Source organism: Lethenteron reissneri, chromosome 59, assembly GCF_015708825.2.
Source record: "Lethenteron reissneri isolate LAM-NWPU_2019-01 chromosome 59, ASM1570882v1, whole genome shotgun sequence".
NCBI lineage: Eukaryota > Metazoa > Chordata > Hyperoartia > Petromyzontiformes > Petromyzontidae > Lethenteron > Lethenteron reissneri.
The window spans coordinates 8,026,091-8,042,262 of NC_083837.1; the positions used below are offsets into that span (position 1 = coordinate 8,026,091).

The 16,172-nt window shown below is 47.6% G+C and overlaps 1 protein-coding gene across 3 annotated transcripts in view; it reads right to left on the minus strand.

The window, feature by feature from the left end:
* Nucleotides 1-1,359: 1,359 nt before the first annotated feature.
* The window catches only part of LOC133357796 (probable bifunctional dTTP/UTP pyrophosphatase/methyltransferase protein), a 32,231-nt gene continuing 17,418 nt past the window's right edge, over nt 1,360-16,172 (minus strand). For all 3 annotated transcript variants that reach the window (XM_061575928.1, XM_061575927.1, XM_061575929.1), the window contains 4 exons: nt 12,316-12,380; nt 11,635-11,740; nt 5,187-5,332; nt 1,360-4,373 (listed from right to left, as the gene is read on the minus strand). In XM_061575928.1, the coding sequence (XP_061431912.1) occupies nt 4,126-4,373; nt 5,187-5,332; nt 11,635-11,740; nt 12,316-12,380 (565 nt within the window). In that variant the 3' untranslated portion in view covers nt 1,360-4,125. The remainder of the gene's footprint in view (nt 4,374-5,186; nt 5,333-11,634; nt 11,741-12,315; nt 12,381-16,172) is intronic.

Here is a 16,172-nt window from a genome sequence, read left to right on the forward strand (position 1 = left end):
GCACTAGCTGAGAGTATGGTCAGTGGATGTTGCTGTGGGTTGACGACCACGGTGGGGGTTAGGGCGAGTTAAACATTACCGCTGGGGAGCGTGGCTCTCTCCACGCGAGGGTGTGCGATTAGGCGTTTTGTTGGGTTGCTGAGAGTGACCGTGGGTACATGCTGTGTACGTGCGATGTCTGTGCTGGTCCTCAAGGGAGGACTGCTGGTGGGTAAGAGCAGAAAATTTTGTTGTTGTTGTTGTCACGTGTAAATAATATTGTTGTTAAAATGTAAATACTGGGGCATCCATTGCGTTATTTTGGGTATTTATGGGGAGTTTTTTTTAAGCGGGCTGGATTTACATCATCTCCACTACCCTGAGGCCGGGTGGCTGTCGTGTACGACATGCGGATGTGCGTTGTTGTGCTGTGCCTCAGGGGATTGGATTCTCCTTCTCGTCACAGATTCTTCAGCTCCCGTCGCACTGGGTGTTACCTGGTGTGCTAGCTGGATGAGGACTTGAAGGAGCAATTGAGCACCGTTCGTCGTTCTGCTCTACCACTTGCTCTTTGACGTTGGACTTGAGCCGAGCGGATGGAACTGCAACATGGACACGCACTAAAACATCACATTTCTGGGTTGTGCGCGTTGGCCGTTCTTGCGTGTCAGTTGCCGTTTTTGTTCATTGTGCCATTCTTATTCTTGTTGTGCGGAGGACAGGCCGGTGTTCTGTTCCAGTTCCTGATACCTCCCCTTTCGTTGCTTGTGTTGTTGTTGTTATGATCTCCGTTGTGTCTGGGGGACTCCTGATTGTGATGCCTTCGCCCGCATTATTTTGTTCTGTTTCAGCCGAGGACGGCTGGGATTTTCTCTACGGGGGAGGGTAGTGTAATGCGGGCGTAAATGGGCGGGGCGGATATGACGATCCGAGAGGGAGGAGTCAGGGTGACGTGGGGGAGAAGTTATAGCGGGGAGACAGGAAGCTATCTGGGGCAGTCGGGGGAGTGAAGGGTGGTGAACACGTTGGGTGGTCGCCGTGCCTCAGCCTGGTGGCTGAGGGGCTCATGACGGCGCCAGCCAGCGGGGTGGAAGAGAGAGTGGAGGATTGAGGTAGGAAATGGCGAGATAGCCATAGAGGCCACGAAGGGCTGACATTGGGAGGTGGCGAGATCGCCACGCACGGAGGAACAGGGAGCAGAGATGGAGCTGCTGGGGGAGCAGCCAGAGGGCTGTACCAAGAGCCTGCAGCGGAGCTGCAGGAGCGTGGAAGGCTACGGGAGCGAAGGCAGATGTGGGGCTGCCAGGGAGAGAGTCTCAGGAGGAGTGCCGTGTGGGAAGGAGAACGCGAACCCCAAATAAAGGACACGGAGTCAGCAAGAAGTGTCTGAGTCCTTTTATTACACAAAATAAATGCACCCTCATATAACCAGGATTATATTTTAATTGATACAGGTAAAAATTCATTACAATCAGGCTCGTATAGCTGTGGAATTGTACTGCCTGTGATTTGCTTCTGTAACACCAAGCTCGATATCAGTATTCCTGCATTGAAATGGCTCTTCACAACATTTAAACTTAAAACTGTAAAACTGGTTATGCCCTTCTTCCAGACAGACTCAACTCCGCTTTGTGGGTAGGCTGATTGGCAGAGATACACAGGTGAACCACTCACTGCACACGTGCGGTACTTCCACCGAAGATGGTCTAAGCAAGTTTCCCAAAGAGGGAGCGACACTGAGGCACGCGGCAAGGATCGTGCAGCCCTCGCCACGTGGCCAAATATTTTGGTGTGGTGAGCCAAACCAAAGGTCTCTACCGAGATTTAGAATACCATACGACTACACTACAGTGAAACGCAGAAGAGAAAACTATTACAATACACAGGCTACAACCACTTACAAGCACAGCCTCGGACCATGAATTTCAAATGAAACCTCATGCAGGGTTCTTAAACTGGGGACCTACGAGACAAATTCAGGTCGTGAATACTCTTGGAGTCACCCGCCGAGAGATCTTGGTCGCTGACGTATCAAGAGAATACAGAGAGCTGTGAGATGAGAGACCTGGATATGGCATAAAGAAGAGATGAAGACACCTGGATACAGGAGGTACAGATTAGTGGTCACATGTACATGTGTCACGACGCCACGATGCCACGTAACATAATAACGTCTGTTGCAGTGACGCGTGACATCACATAGCCTTCACAAAACTTGAAACTGGCAGCGCATGCAAATTTGGTTACATGACCCGCTGTTAAATCTACTTCAAGAACCCTGACCTTGAGGAGGCTGTGATGGCGGGGAGGAGGCCGTGATGGCGGGGAGGAGGCCATGATGGCGGGGAGGATGCCGTGATACACTTCACTCATCATACGCCGACTCGCACATCATACACTCACTCACACTACCACTGACTCACTCATCATACGCTCACAACATCGTACACTCACTCACACTACCACTGCCTCACTCACACATCATACAATGGGAGTGTCATGCTGCCAGCTGTGGCTGCAAGTTTGGTCGTACATGTTATATATATCGTTTATTGTTACATTTGAATCACAGTTCCTATGATTACTGTTGTTACATTGTCTTTATAGCTATATTTTGGTGATTTCGAAAACATATGGTTAAGCCATGTTTCTTGCGGAAGTGCGGAGTTGGCCTGATAAATTAAATCTAAATTGTCTTATGGTTCATCTTCTTGGTTCTTTCGGTAAAGTCAAGAAGATGAATCCCTGCAAGTCACGAAAGCTTTAAATCGAAATGTCTTATGGTTGTTATTGTTTGACTTGCATCATACTGGGATTTTTGCACACAGCGTTGTAATACGGTGTTTTTTTTCTGGAAGATTTCCTGGTTTATCCAGGATGTTTCTGTTGCGCGTCGTCGCTTTAAGATGTTTTCTGTTCATATTTTGTTTGTTGCGGTTGCACCCGACTCAAGAGCCGCATGGCTCACAGGGCTATACCTAATAAATTAAACTTGAAAAACACGTCAACAGACACCAACATTACAACTATTAACAGGTAGTGGGTTCTGCTCACTCCTCATCAGCTTAATGGTCACAACTCCACCAGAGGCATATTATTTGTTTCACTGATGATTGTAATTGTATATTTTTTTTATTGTCTTGAGCGAGACCAAAAGCAATGTCAAACGTTCAGGCTGATCCAGCCCTGCGTAAAAGCAAGTTAATTCAGGCCATATTTTTTTGGGAGCTGAAATAACTTAAAACTAAACAAAAAAATGTTGCGTTTCAAAATTTCTTGATATATTATCTTAGAATCACTTATACTATTACTGTCGTCACCAGCCTTGATCAATCTACTGTTGAATGAAGATCTCCCCAAACTATTGCCATCTTTCCCGGCCTACTTTGTTTTTCTGTCATCTGTGTCAAAGGTCAGCGTCTCCCTGTGCAAACAAAATTAGGGCGGCACTCATTTCGATTGACAACCCTGAGTCATTCATGATTAATCCCACATTCCCATGGCAGGGGCTAATCTCTCTATAGAAGAACCTACTGTTAATTTCCCACAAACTAGAGACCACATGCGGATTCACTCTGCAATTGGAATTTGGACTCGCTACATCCCAACTGTGAGTTGAGCTTTCTTAACTGCTGTACCACATGGCTGGACTGCGGTTGGTGTAAGTGATTATGATGGTGTTGTGTTTTGGGCCTATATTCCAAGATTTGACGCCAAAGAATTCTGCCACTTCGATTTGATGGCAGGAGATCACTTGAGACCTTTACAATTTAACCAATGGCCCTTTTTACATGAAATAATATGAATCGATTTAAAACAAGTTTTTTTAAAATAAAACGTTAAAATAGTGATATCAATCATAATAATAATACCCTTTAGGAAGCATGTTCAAGAGGACCCTCTGAAGGAATATTTGGCCAATTCCATTTGTTTGGCCTGTGAGCAGACACTAATGTTCTCATAATCATGAGTTAATTTGGTATTTGCACTGTTCTAATAACACAAGGCAATCAGCAAGCATTAGGCAAGTGCAGTGTTTAACGACTTTACTTGCATTTTACACGGATGGACACTTGGCAGACACAGAAAGGTGGGGCATGGTGGATTTTCCAGGACTGCAGTTTGGGAAACCTTGGTTCAGTCTAATCAGCTGAACTGAATTGATTTCAACTTAATGCAAAAAGGACTTAATGATAATGGGGTGCCATATGCCGGAAGGCAGCATGACGATGACCCAACATCGGCCGGGTCGGTGCTCAGATAGACGTAGCCGTTGCCTCTGCTTGCGCCGCTGCTAGCGTTCACCGGGCCGTCCCCTTTTTGTCTCCTCCCCCACACACGGCAGCACCATTGGGCACGGCAGAGACAGGCCCAGCAGGATCGCCAACTAAGGGCTGCGTCAACACAATTGCACAATCAGCACTGTCAGCAGAGTCGTTGCAATACAACCACCAGAGCCAAGCACCGGTCAAAAGTACAATTCCTTTGCCACAGCAATCGAGTTTATTTCCACGGGTCCTCGCCATTATGTGAAATGCAAGACCCGTGTTTAAATGCAACTGTGGCTGTGGCATTTGAGATGCGGTTGCATCTGGATGCTGTTTAATTCAAAACTGTATTGTACACCATTAAAGTAAATTAACAAACTACAGCCCTTTATCAATTCGCTGCTGCTGGTTTAAGGCCTCCCAACTATCGGTCGTGAGGTTTGACCATACTTCACCACACTGGTCGATGCGGGTTGGTGAAAACCAGAGCCAGGACCAGTTCAAACTGTCACCGAGTTCATAGCACAATGTCTAACCAGCTTTGTTAATTATTAAAATGTACTGGGCAGATCGTTCAAGGAATGTCATGTCACTCACACATGGCATGATTCAGTCATAAATATAACTTGGACTACCATGCGAGAAACGTTGTTCTGAAACAGGGTAGATGTGAAAGTGCTGTCCCCCCACAGCGTTGAATTAAGATCACTTGAAGGGATTTCAGAGGTAGCTCTGGCATGCCAAGTTCTACACAACCCACTACAGAGGTATCATGTCGGCACCACGTCCCAATACGTAGAATCCATTTGGAAATCTCACCAAGCAGTACACCCCAGTGCACTGGCCCTGGAAGAAATTTTTCACAGAGGACCTCTCCCAAAAATTCCTTCCAGGTTTATATTTGTAGTGGGCCGCGTGAAACTGGGGTGCGTTACTCACTGTGGCAGCTTCGCAGTTGTAGAGCTCTCCGAACTTGCGGAAGACGTGGTGGAGGGGCAACCCCACCACATTGAGGAAAGTCTCCGTGGATACTCTCCACGAACATCCCGCCCAGCGCCTGGATTCCATATCCGCCCGCCTTGTCCCTTTACAAGAAAAAACACGCATATCCATCACGTACAGGAATCATCCACTACAAATTATTGCAATTACGGAACATTTTTCCTTATAAGTGTACCGTTTCGAATATGCGTTTTTTTTTTACTCATAACGCACGCAATAAAAGCGGACTATTTTTCGATGCAATACCAACTGTTTTCAATTAGCGAGTACCACTGAAAATCCCTCTGCCACGTGGAGGACAATCCATCCATGTGGCAGAGTAAAGTTGGACCTGGCAATGTCAAGAAGTCGGACATCATAGGGTTGCTCGAGTTCCACGGCGAGGATCTGTCAAATGAGGATCTGAAACGACCTCATTTCCTCCCCTGACATCATGATATTCTGAAGCAGAAGATTCATGCTGGATACAGCCACATTTGCCAATGTGATTTGTAAATTTTACTCTTAAAAATGTATCGATAGTTAAATGTTTATGTACAATTTCATTGAGGGATTGTGTTGTCTTGGTGAGGTCAAGGACTGTTTTTGCTATTGTTATACTGCCTTTACCAAGCTTTGGAATTGATGTACTGATGCAATTTGCTATGGTGGTGTGATGTTATGTTCCTCTCCTTGTATACAGGTCGAGAGTCCAATCCTGACCCTGACGCTTGCTCTCCCCATGGTCGCGTAGATTTTTTCTCCGGGTCCTCCGGTTTTTATAAATATGCATATAGATTATTTTGCTGCTATAAATTTCCACATGATAAACCACTTCGTTGAGCTATTACTTGTGGCCAGGTCGCTTTGAAAGAGAAGCCAATAGCTCAGTGGGCTTTACCTGGTAAAATAAAAAAAGTTTAGTTTTATTTGTATATTTTTTCAAAGTGAGTTGTTTACCTTTCCTACACTCCTTCTGTGTTTTTGTCTTGTTTGTTGTAACATTCTGACCTGCCCCTACTGGACGTCTGTGTAAAAGAGCTTTATAGCTCATCGGATTCCTCCTGTATAAATATTTTGAATTATTTTTATGCAGTTGGGACAAGTACGAGCTGATGAAGAGGACAATAAAACGACATCACCACCACCAAAAATATTAACTTTCAAAAGATTATCAGGAGGCTTTTATTTATTTATTTGGAAGCAGCAATAGACACCTTCAGAGAGGATGATCCAAACAGAGAACGCAGCTCTAGAGTTAACAGGACATTGACCAGTAGCTTTCACTGCTAAAAGGAGCTGTGCCAACAGCAGAACAAACATTCTGTCCCAGCTGTCTTTGGATGGATTTGTAAACGTTCTGCAATCGAGCCAGAAGGGCCAGAGGAGAGCACAGAAGAGAGGCAGCTACCGTTGGTGAACATTCCTGTAGCTCCAGCTTAATCGTCAGATGAAGAGGCAGCTGATCCCACCCCTTAGTTTGCATAACTCCAGCAATTAGCAAGCTCTTCAACCATCTCGATTTGTATTTATTAAAATCACATGCATTTTTGTACACCGACATTCACGTTTTTTCCCACAGAAATTTCAGATAAGAACATAACCACTGATTTTAACATGATGTATATGGGAAAATCAGTGTAATTTAGAATCGGAACACAACAATGCACTACTAAAATTCCCATAAGGGGCCGTCCATAAATGACGTCACGCACCTGGGGGGGGGGGGGGGGTCAGACATTCGTGACGATGTGTGACGAGGGGGGGTTTGAGAAATGTGACGTCACATCAAAATGTGCAACTTTAAATATAGACAACACGTTCTACTTAATTAAATAGACTTTTTAATAAATGTTTTCTCCTACAACATCAGGGTGCAGCGGCACATTAAATACGCACTACAATGACAATAGTTTAAAGCAATTTGAAGCATGTTTTTTTTTTGTGGGGGGGTCTGACTTTTTGTGACGCCGTGTGACGAAGCGGGGGGGGGGGGGTCAAAAATCGTGTGACGTCATTTATGGACGACCCCTAAGGTCAGTGTCATGAAACGTGTTAAGGTTTAACACAAAGGGAAGCATTGTTACACTCATAATTAAGAAATATTGTATATTTACATGCAACGCTGTAAAAAAAATACTGCTAGCTTGTTGTCGGAAGGGGTGCCCCCCTTCCGACAACAAGCTAGTCACCACAATTATACACACAGACACGGGGCACGCGCGCACACAGACACACACACACACAAAGACGCACACAATGATCTCCCGTGTAGCCTTAACAGGCTGTTGAGGCAAGCTGTTTGCGAGCAGCGCTGATGAAGGCCGGCACAGCACATGAGGGGGTGAATGGCCAACGCCATGCCTGGCCGCCTTTGTCTCCCCAGTGATGATGTTTACGCACCACACCAGGTACTGGTGCTGGCCATGAGCAAGAATTGAACTCGGGTCGCCGCTTTCGTAGCGCAGCACGCTAACCGCTACACTACCGCTTCGTACACAACTTTCACACACGCGTAAACACTCCCAGTGCGAGGCCGACTCATTACACCTCGTGGAGGATCGCTCCTCTGAACAAAATAGTTCCGAAGTTCAGTTTGGAATTGCGAGTTCGCGTTTCAAGTCAATGTTATATTTTTTATATTTCAGGGAAGCTGGTTTGTAAGTACAGACGTTCATAAATGAAGCGTTCGTAAGTCGAGGACTGTCTGTAACATTTCCCAGGTACACATCCCTTATGTATAGCAGAGAATCCTGTACGTATATATAATTCAGCTCAAGCATTCCTGAAATCTCGGGACTTGTATATGGCCACCCCTCCTCTCTGAATCCATCCCCGCTGCTCCCTGTAAAGACAGCTTGCTCCTTCCTTCTCTCTCCCCCCTCTCTTCCGATTCATATCATCACCACCATCACATCGTCAGTGACAACTTGGCCCAGTCATTCCTTTTCCCCTCCTCCTCTTCCTGCCTCGTGCTCCTTTGTCTGTTTTGGGGACTTCCATCCTGACGTCCGTTCCTCTTGCTTTCTCTGTAAATTATATCGACTCTACTCCCCTTCCCGTGGTGTGCCGTGGGTAAATTTTTTTAATGGATTCTAAAATGCTATCCATGACGAGTTACAACGCAAGATGACATCACACATGATGACATAGTCACACTGGCCAGCAAGGCGAATAAATTTCGTGCTGTTTTCTATCTCCAAAGTTTGGCAACGCTTTGATAAGTTTGGCCAGATTTCTACAACAAATTTGCTTGACAAAAGGTTTAAAGTAAAAAAAAAATCATGCTCGCAATACATGCCGCATTACATTGTTTAAGAACTGATTATTCACAATTTGTACAAATAATATAGCAGTGGTAAAATCGTAATACATGGCACCATGTCATGAGATGGAGAATCCACGTGGGGATCTGACTCAGCACTGCACTCCTGTGATAGAACAACCCTTTTGCAGGGTGTCCAGGGTGCCGAATGGTGCGTGCATAGCAAAAACGTAACGAATTATGTACCCAATAATTTTCAAACTATAACTTAGGAAAATAACCTAGCTTAGGAAAATAACCCAGCAAACACATGTTGGGCCCACATGTGGTTGAAACGGTTGGACAAACGTTATATGTTTACTGGGAAGCTGAAACAAATGAGACAACATAAGAGTCAGACAATACAAATGAAATGGCACACATGCGACAAAACATAATAGATTATAAAATGAATAGCAACCCCAAATTGTTATGGTTCTCCGAATCGAGGTGAAGAATAATTGGGTTGTGGCTATTGCTGACACTGGACTTTTGACACAAAACATATTTTGCTTACACTACGTCACATGACAATCCAAGTTAACATACTTTGATCACACTAGGGATCAGAGTTCATGGGATGGTTTGGTAACCTAACATTTGGTAATGCTTAAAATCTGTGGATTGCATCTCACTGTATTAAGGTGAGGGGGCTTATGAGTCTGGTTACGCTACTGGCCAAGAGAAATGTAATACGATATCACTGTCCCATTGAACACTGACCCACGGTTGTTGTTAATGATAAACAGACGCACGCAATGATAACTCGGCTGAGAGTTACATGATAATGAAAATAAACATAACCAATGCCTATGTTTAAATAAAACTCAGAATCTAGTTTAGTTTTACTTTGGTTAATTGCATCATGCGAGCTGTCTGGGAAAACGGCGTATCGATGTGCGTGCAGAACTTTTTCAGTGAGCGCATACTGCCAGCCATGACGCATGGATCAGAGGCATCGATACTGCAGGAAAATTAAATTAATGCAGGAAATGAAATTAAGTGAGGAGAGATGCGTGCTTGGAATTAGGGAAAGACAGAAGAAGTAAAATGAGTATCAGGGAACTCAAATACGAGAGATGCATCACGTTGACCATGAAGAGAAGTGAATGGGCCTAGGTAGGACGCGTAGCAGGATTGACTAATGGCCGACAAACAAGACCGGTGACCATGGAAGCCACGCAGAGAGAACGCATCCAAGGGGACGACCGCCGCAGAGATGGAGCGATGAGATCAGTTCTCATGTCGGGGTCAGATGGATAGTATAGCAGTGCTGGATTGTAAAGGATGGCGATAGCACCGGGGAAGCCTTAATCCAGCAGTGCTAAAACAATGGCTGTCGATTAGGAATGACTGGGCCAGTAATAACTCGTTTATGAATAGAGGTATTATTCTGGACTTTAGTCCAATTATGCTATCGTAGTCACGACTTGAAACAAAGTCTACTTTCAGAACTCTTGCAATGCTCAACCCTGTGTGTGTTAGAGCTTGGCCTGCAGAAGGTGAAACCACAAAAGTACAATCAAGTGACCTCTGGTATACATAGCAGGGACCAGAGTACTTGGCAGTGAAACCTACGGTGGGGATTTAGCCAAAGTTAAGTGCAGATTCACCTGTAGTAAGCAAACTGCCCCCGGAATTGCCATCGCAAAACCACTTCTGAGATCCTTCAAGGGTCTTCCTATCCAAACTAAGGGTGGTGCACCTTACCACATGCCGTGCACTATGGATGATTGTTGTATGGCCGTAAAACCGAAATGTTGCAAAATGGAAAAATATAATCGTGCGGTGATTAGTTATTGCGCTGAGACCACAGGTGCAGAGAAGAACCTGGTTTAAACACAGGCAGTGGCTGAAATCTGAATTCGAACCCAGGATCTCAGTGGTGCCAGCCCAGCGCTCTAAACTCTGAGTCACCCAGTCACCTCAACTGTCCTGAATGTGAACAATACTTCATAATCATGTCCAACCGTCTGGGACACAGCCAATGTATGTATCTCCAAGATAATGATTGTTTGTGTTTCAGTTTCAAATTCAAACTGTCTATCGACAGTCGTCTAGGCTGTTCAAATGAGCAATAGTAGAACACTGCTCTCCGTGAGTGGCTCTGACCAGCGGTGGAAATGCCGTGTTTTTTTGGCGACAACAAACCTGACAATAGCCACCGATGACTTACTTCAAAGTGGTATTTATTTTGATAACTTCAGAGGGATGATGGGTCGGAGCGGATACCCAAATGGGAATTTAACTAGCATGCTTCTGATTGCAAGTTGCGTGCTCTATCCAATACACCAGGCCAAACTGCTTTAACATAAGGGGTGATAATTTACAATTGGGTAAGTTGGTCAAAAGCAACTCTTGCCAGATGTAGGAAGCCACGCAGGTTCAGCCTGGGTAGTGCTTGAATGGGCGACCACGATGTACAGCAGGTTGGCATAGGATGATGTGGGGCTACGATGTGGGCAGCAGAGGGCAGTGGAGACAACTATTAGATCTTTTAAAAGACTTCAAGACAAGAAGGCTCATCTGATCGAGCCACTCACTTTTCTGAAGAGATCTGCTGCTGTCACTTCTCCGAATGCTAAACGGATCTTGTTCAGGGCCGGCCTAGCCCTGATCTCAGAGAGAATAAGATTGCTCCGATTTGAACTAGACAATTTAGACAAGACTCTCTTGCAATCACATTTAACATTGACAGAAAAATATCAACATCTGATTTGGACCATGTAGATAACATGACAGCCTCCTCAGCTGCCACGTTAGATAAATGCAAAGATAACCTGATTTTCTAGTTCAACCTCCTTTCCAAGAAGCCAGATTCACCTGATGACGATTGCTTGTGTCGCAATCTAAACGTATACATTTTCTATCTACGTGGTTTTACACAAAGACCCAAAGAATATGAAAGCCACTGTTCTGTATTCCTATGCTCACGTGTGTGCTCCCTACCTTCACCAACCGGCATGACAGAATCGCTGGGTGAAGCCACGTTGTTAAACACGCCAACATTGAGCCAACATTTACATGTGGTTGAAACTGTTGGACCGTATTGGCCCAAAGTTCCAAATTTTATGTGTAATCACTACAGGCCTACTCGCTCACATTGGTTCTCCGCTGTCGATGTACTCCCAAAGCAACTCTTCCGAGAGATCTGCAAACTTCACTCGCGTCTCCTCGTGAAACTGCACTACGCTGGTCTGTAACTTGCCTGCACACACGCACAGAAACACATCGGCACAAATGCACAACTGCCGCCACTCACCACTAAGCCACGGTGACATAACAAAGATTGTGGCAATTTACGTGCAACTTTGAGACCACGTGAAGTGTGGAAGATGTGCTGGCTGGAGATGATGGGAGAGACCCGGGTGTTATGGGTTAACAGAGATAGCAGACAGACCCACTACGCTTGGCATGGGCCAAGTAGTAGTGATGAACTGGCACCCCTTGGCCACCTTCCACCCCCTCTTAAACTGATGCCTCGGTCCCTCCCGAATGAATGCGCGATGGAAATGCTTAATTGTCAGTATTGGAATTTAATTTAATTAAGTGAAAACCCAATTTTTTAAAATCTGCATTCATCTGTTTAGCGGCTGAGACTATCGGCTCACAAAACTTGATAACTTGCTTTCATCACAGGCGAATTAAGCCTAGATTCGAACCCAGGATCTCTGTGGTGCCGGCTTAGGGCCCCAACTGCTGAACCACCTGGCCACATCTTCTATGATACATTGTCCTGGACTGTCTGGCCAGCCTAGGAGAAACGGTCGTGTTACGCCTCACCCTCGCGAACGCAGCACTCGACCAACGCCACGCCGGTGAACACGCTGTGCTCTCGCCCGCTGAGCCTGCCACATGCACGCATACAAACATAACAGACATCGAGTTGAGTGGACTTGGGATTTGAAATGCGGGTCTTATCAGTTGCTTAAGTAATTGATTACAAGTATAATGACCGAAATTAGGAAGCACTGACCCAAAGCAAATGTTCAGCCAAACGGACTTCCAGGAAGTAGGCCTAGACTTCCTACTGGCGTAGAGAGGCCCCCTACCTGGTTGATTATGTTCTTCCAAAGATTGCTAAATTTGAGAGAGAGACAAAACACAGACACAGAGACGCATAGACAGACACATAAGCAGAGAGAGATAACACAGAGACACAGAGAGAGAGACACACACACATAGGCACACAGAGAAACAACGCCTCTGTGTCGAGGCCTTAGAGAGAGAGGGGGGGCAAAGAGAGGGGGGGGTAGAGAAATTAGCATGTCATTGAGAGATTTGGAACTTTCGTGACTGCAGGAAATAAGAGCAACAATACGAGGACACACACAGAGAGAAAACACACTTAATCAAACTTAGTAAATTTGGAAATGTAATGCAATGCAACAGAGAGAGTCGGTCAACACACAATTAACGCATAGCCTGGTTGATTACGTTCTTCCAAAGATTGCTAAATTAAAAGTTAAGTGTGAAATTTGAGAGAGTAATTCCTGCAGTCACGAAAGCTCCAAATCAAGTTTAGACAAGGGAAGTTGGTTAACAAAGTGACAGAGATAGGAGTGCCTACAACTGGTGCGAGAGAGAGTAATAAAGTGCAAGCAGGTGACTTGGATCAACGTGTCCGACTGAGTGATTCTACATGACACTACATTTGGTGTTAGAAGTGCCAACGAACCTGCGTCATGTCCAAGTCGGCGTCGAAATGAAGAAACCCACCTGCTGCGTCGTCGGACGATGAAGCGGAGCAGGACGTCGTCCCTCTAATGGCTCCGGTTGCCGGGGCTTCAAGCGGCCGCTCCGACGACGTGCTGTAGTCGGTGCAGGAGACTGTGGCGAGTCTAGCCCTGCCGCCTCCTCCGCAGAGCTGGCTGGACATTGCCGGTTATCTGGGGAGGCTGTTGTTGGCCGCCGCTCACCTGTTCGAACGAATTACGGCTGCGTCGACCACCGGTCTCCAAGGCCTGCTTTCCGCCACTGTCGGGCCCGAGGCGTCGGGAGCGCCGGACTCGTCCGCCATTTCGGAGGCTGCAGCGGGGCTCAACGCGTCTGCCATTTTGCACGAGTGGCCCATGCCGCAGCAGCAGTTGCCGTCTCCCAAGCTGGAGGACGCCTCCAGGCTTCGACGACTGCTGCCAGTGCGACAGTTCGTAGCTGCGGAGGGCGATTGGCCTTTCGTCGTCGGCTCGAGGCTGCCTACGTCTCGGTAGGATGGACGCCCGGCGAAGTGCTCCGAGCTCTTCCCACGGCCCTCGACGACGACTCGCTTGCCGCCTTCTTCGCCATTCCTGAGGCGGATATGGCGATCCTCACACGCGCCTACACCGAGATGGCCGCTATCTACGACCCCCCGTCGAATGTGCATCGAAGATTCCGCCTGGGACGACAGGGCAAGAACGAGACACCGTTGGCGTTTCACAGTGCTCTCCTCACTCGGGGGCACGCGGCTTTTCCGAAAATGGACAGCCAAGCGCTGGACTCTCTCGCCTTGGAGCGGTGACGGAGGACGACAACATCACCTCCCTGCAAGTGGCCCTCGGCATCCAGACACACCTCGACCTCAATGACCGGCTGGCAGTGGCGGCCACCAGCGCATCGGGGCCGGACGCAGATGCGCTCGGGGGTGCCTCCTTCGACCGTGGGTTGGAGAGGGGTACCGCACAGCACCCGCAAGTGCAGGAATGGTGCCCCAGGCTGCGCCAACCGACCGGTCGCCCCTACTGTACCTGCTACAAATGCGGCTGTGCGGGACACATCGCCATCGACTGCCGCCGCGGTACCAAGAGGGTCCCGCTGCATCCATCCTACGGCTTCAACGACTCCTCTTCCCGCAACGTACAGGCGAGTCTGGTTGCATCCGACACACGGCCGTCCTTTTCCCATCATCCATCTAGTATAGGTCGCGTGCGGCATCAGTCTGTAACATCTCGTCCCGTCGCGAGTTGTACACGGAGTGCGCGTTCGTTCATGTGTTGGCCACGCGGCGCCGATCAGTGGGACGCACTAGCTCATCGTGTTATGGCCGCTGCGGCGGGTTCTTCAACAATTGAGGGGCTGATTCAGGGGATTCGAGTTTGGTTGTTGGTTGACACGGGAGCCGTTGTGAGGCCGTGTTCCACACGTTGCCTTCGTCATGCGATCCTCTTGCCCCCGTGGAGAACGCTTGTGCTGCGGCTAACGGGGGGAGCCTGGATATTCTGGGGCAAATGTCGGTCACTGTTCAAATCGGGGAGGGTCAAATTTTGGTGTCACGAACGTTGACCGTGCCCTGTTTGTTGGGCACCGATTTTCTGAGCTGTTGACGAGATGCTAGCAGCAGACATTATTGCTTCGTCGAACAGCCCGTGGGGAGCGCCCATTGTCCTAGTGAAGAAGCGTGATGGAAATTTCAGATTTTGCGTTGACTTTCGCAAATTAAATCAAATATCGGTTGCGGATGCGTACCCTCTACCTCGTATGGATGACTCGCTCGATGCATTGTCGGACAAGTCGAAACCAAAAAAACGCTTTTCGTATGCCCCAAGGCCTTTATCACTTTCATTGCCTTCTGATGGGATTGAATTCAGCGCCAGCCACCTTTCAGTGGTTAATGGAGTTGGTCCTAGCAGGGTTGCAATGGGATTCTTGCCTCATATATTTTTAGCAAAACCTTTGACGAACATCTGCAGCGATTGCGCTCGGTCTTCTAGAGAGTGCGTGCGGCCAAATTGCAATTCAAGCCACAAAAATGCCATTTGCTTCAGACGTTGGTTAAGTACTTGGGGCATGTAGTTAGTGCGGCCGGTGTCTCCATAGATCCAGAAAAGACTTTGTGTGTGCGCACGTGGCAGGCGCCTAAATTGGTAGCAGACGTCCACAGTTTAGTTGGATTCGCTCTTACTACTGGCGGTTAATTAAATATTTTGCCACCAATGCTAAACCACTCCATGCCCTTACGGCCAAGGGCCAGAGATTTTGGTGGGATAGGACTGAAGAGGATTCCTTCCTCGCCCTCCGCTCTGCCCTTGCCGATGCCCCCCCACTCGCGTACCCCAATTTCACTAAACCCTTCGTTTTGGACACCTGATGCCAGCGACACTGGCATTGGGGCGGTCCTTTCCCAGCTTATCGAGGGAATGAAGAGAGTGGTTGCTTACGAAAGTCGAGTTCTGTGTCCTGCCGAGTAGCGCTATTGCATCATGAGCAAGGAGCTCCTGGCTATGGTCTACTTTATTCAGCTCTATCGTCCTTATTTGTACGGACGAGACTTTGTAGTCTGCACGGACCATGCGGCCCTCCAGTATTCCCTGCGCATTGACCAGCCGTCTAGCCAGTTGTCCCAATGGCTTGAGATCCTCCAGGGATTCTCGTTCACGGTGGTGCACAGAAAGGGCACCCGGCACGTCAACGCTGACGCCTTGTCCAGGCTGCCTCCCCATGCCGGGGAGGCAGCCTGGAGGCGCCCATGGTGCTCGCGGCAGCAGGGACAATGCGGAATGAGGGCGCTCAGTCGCCATGTGATTCTATTCTAAATCTCAATCATGAGACGTGGGCTAAGCTGCAGTTTGATGATACTTCGTTGTTGACGTTGCGCCGGCAATGCTTCTCGGAGCCCGGGTCATGCGGGTCGCCCTTCCATCGTGCTGCGGGAAGGACTCCTC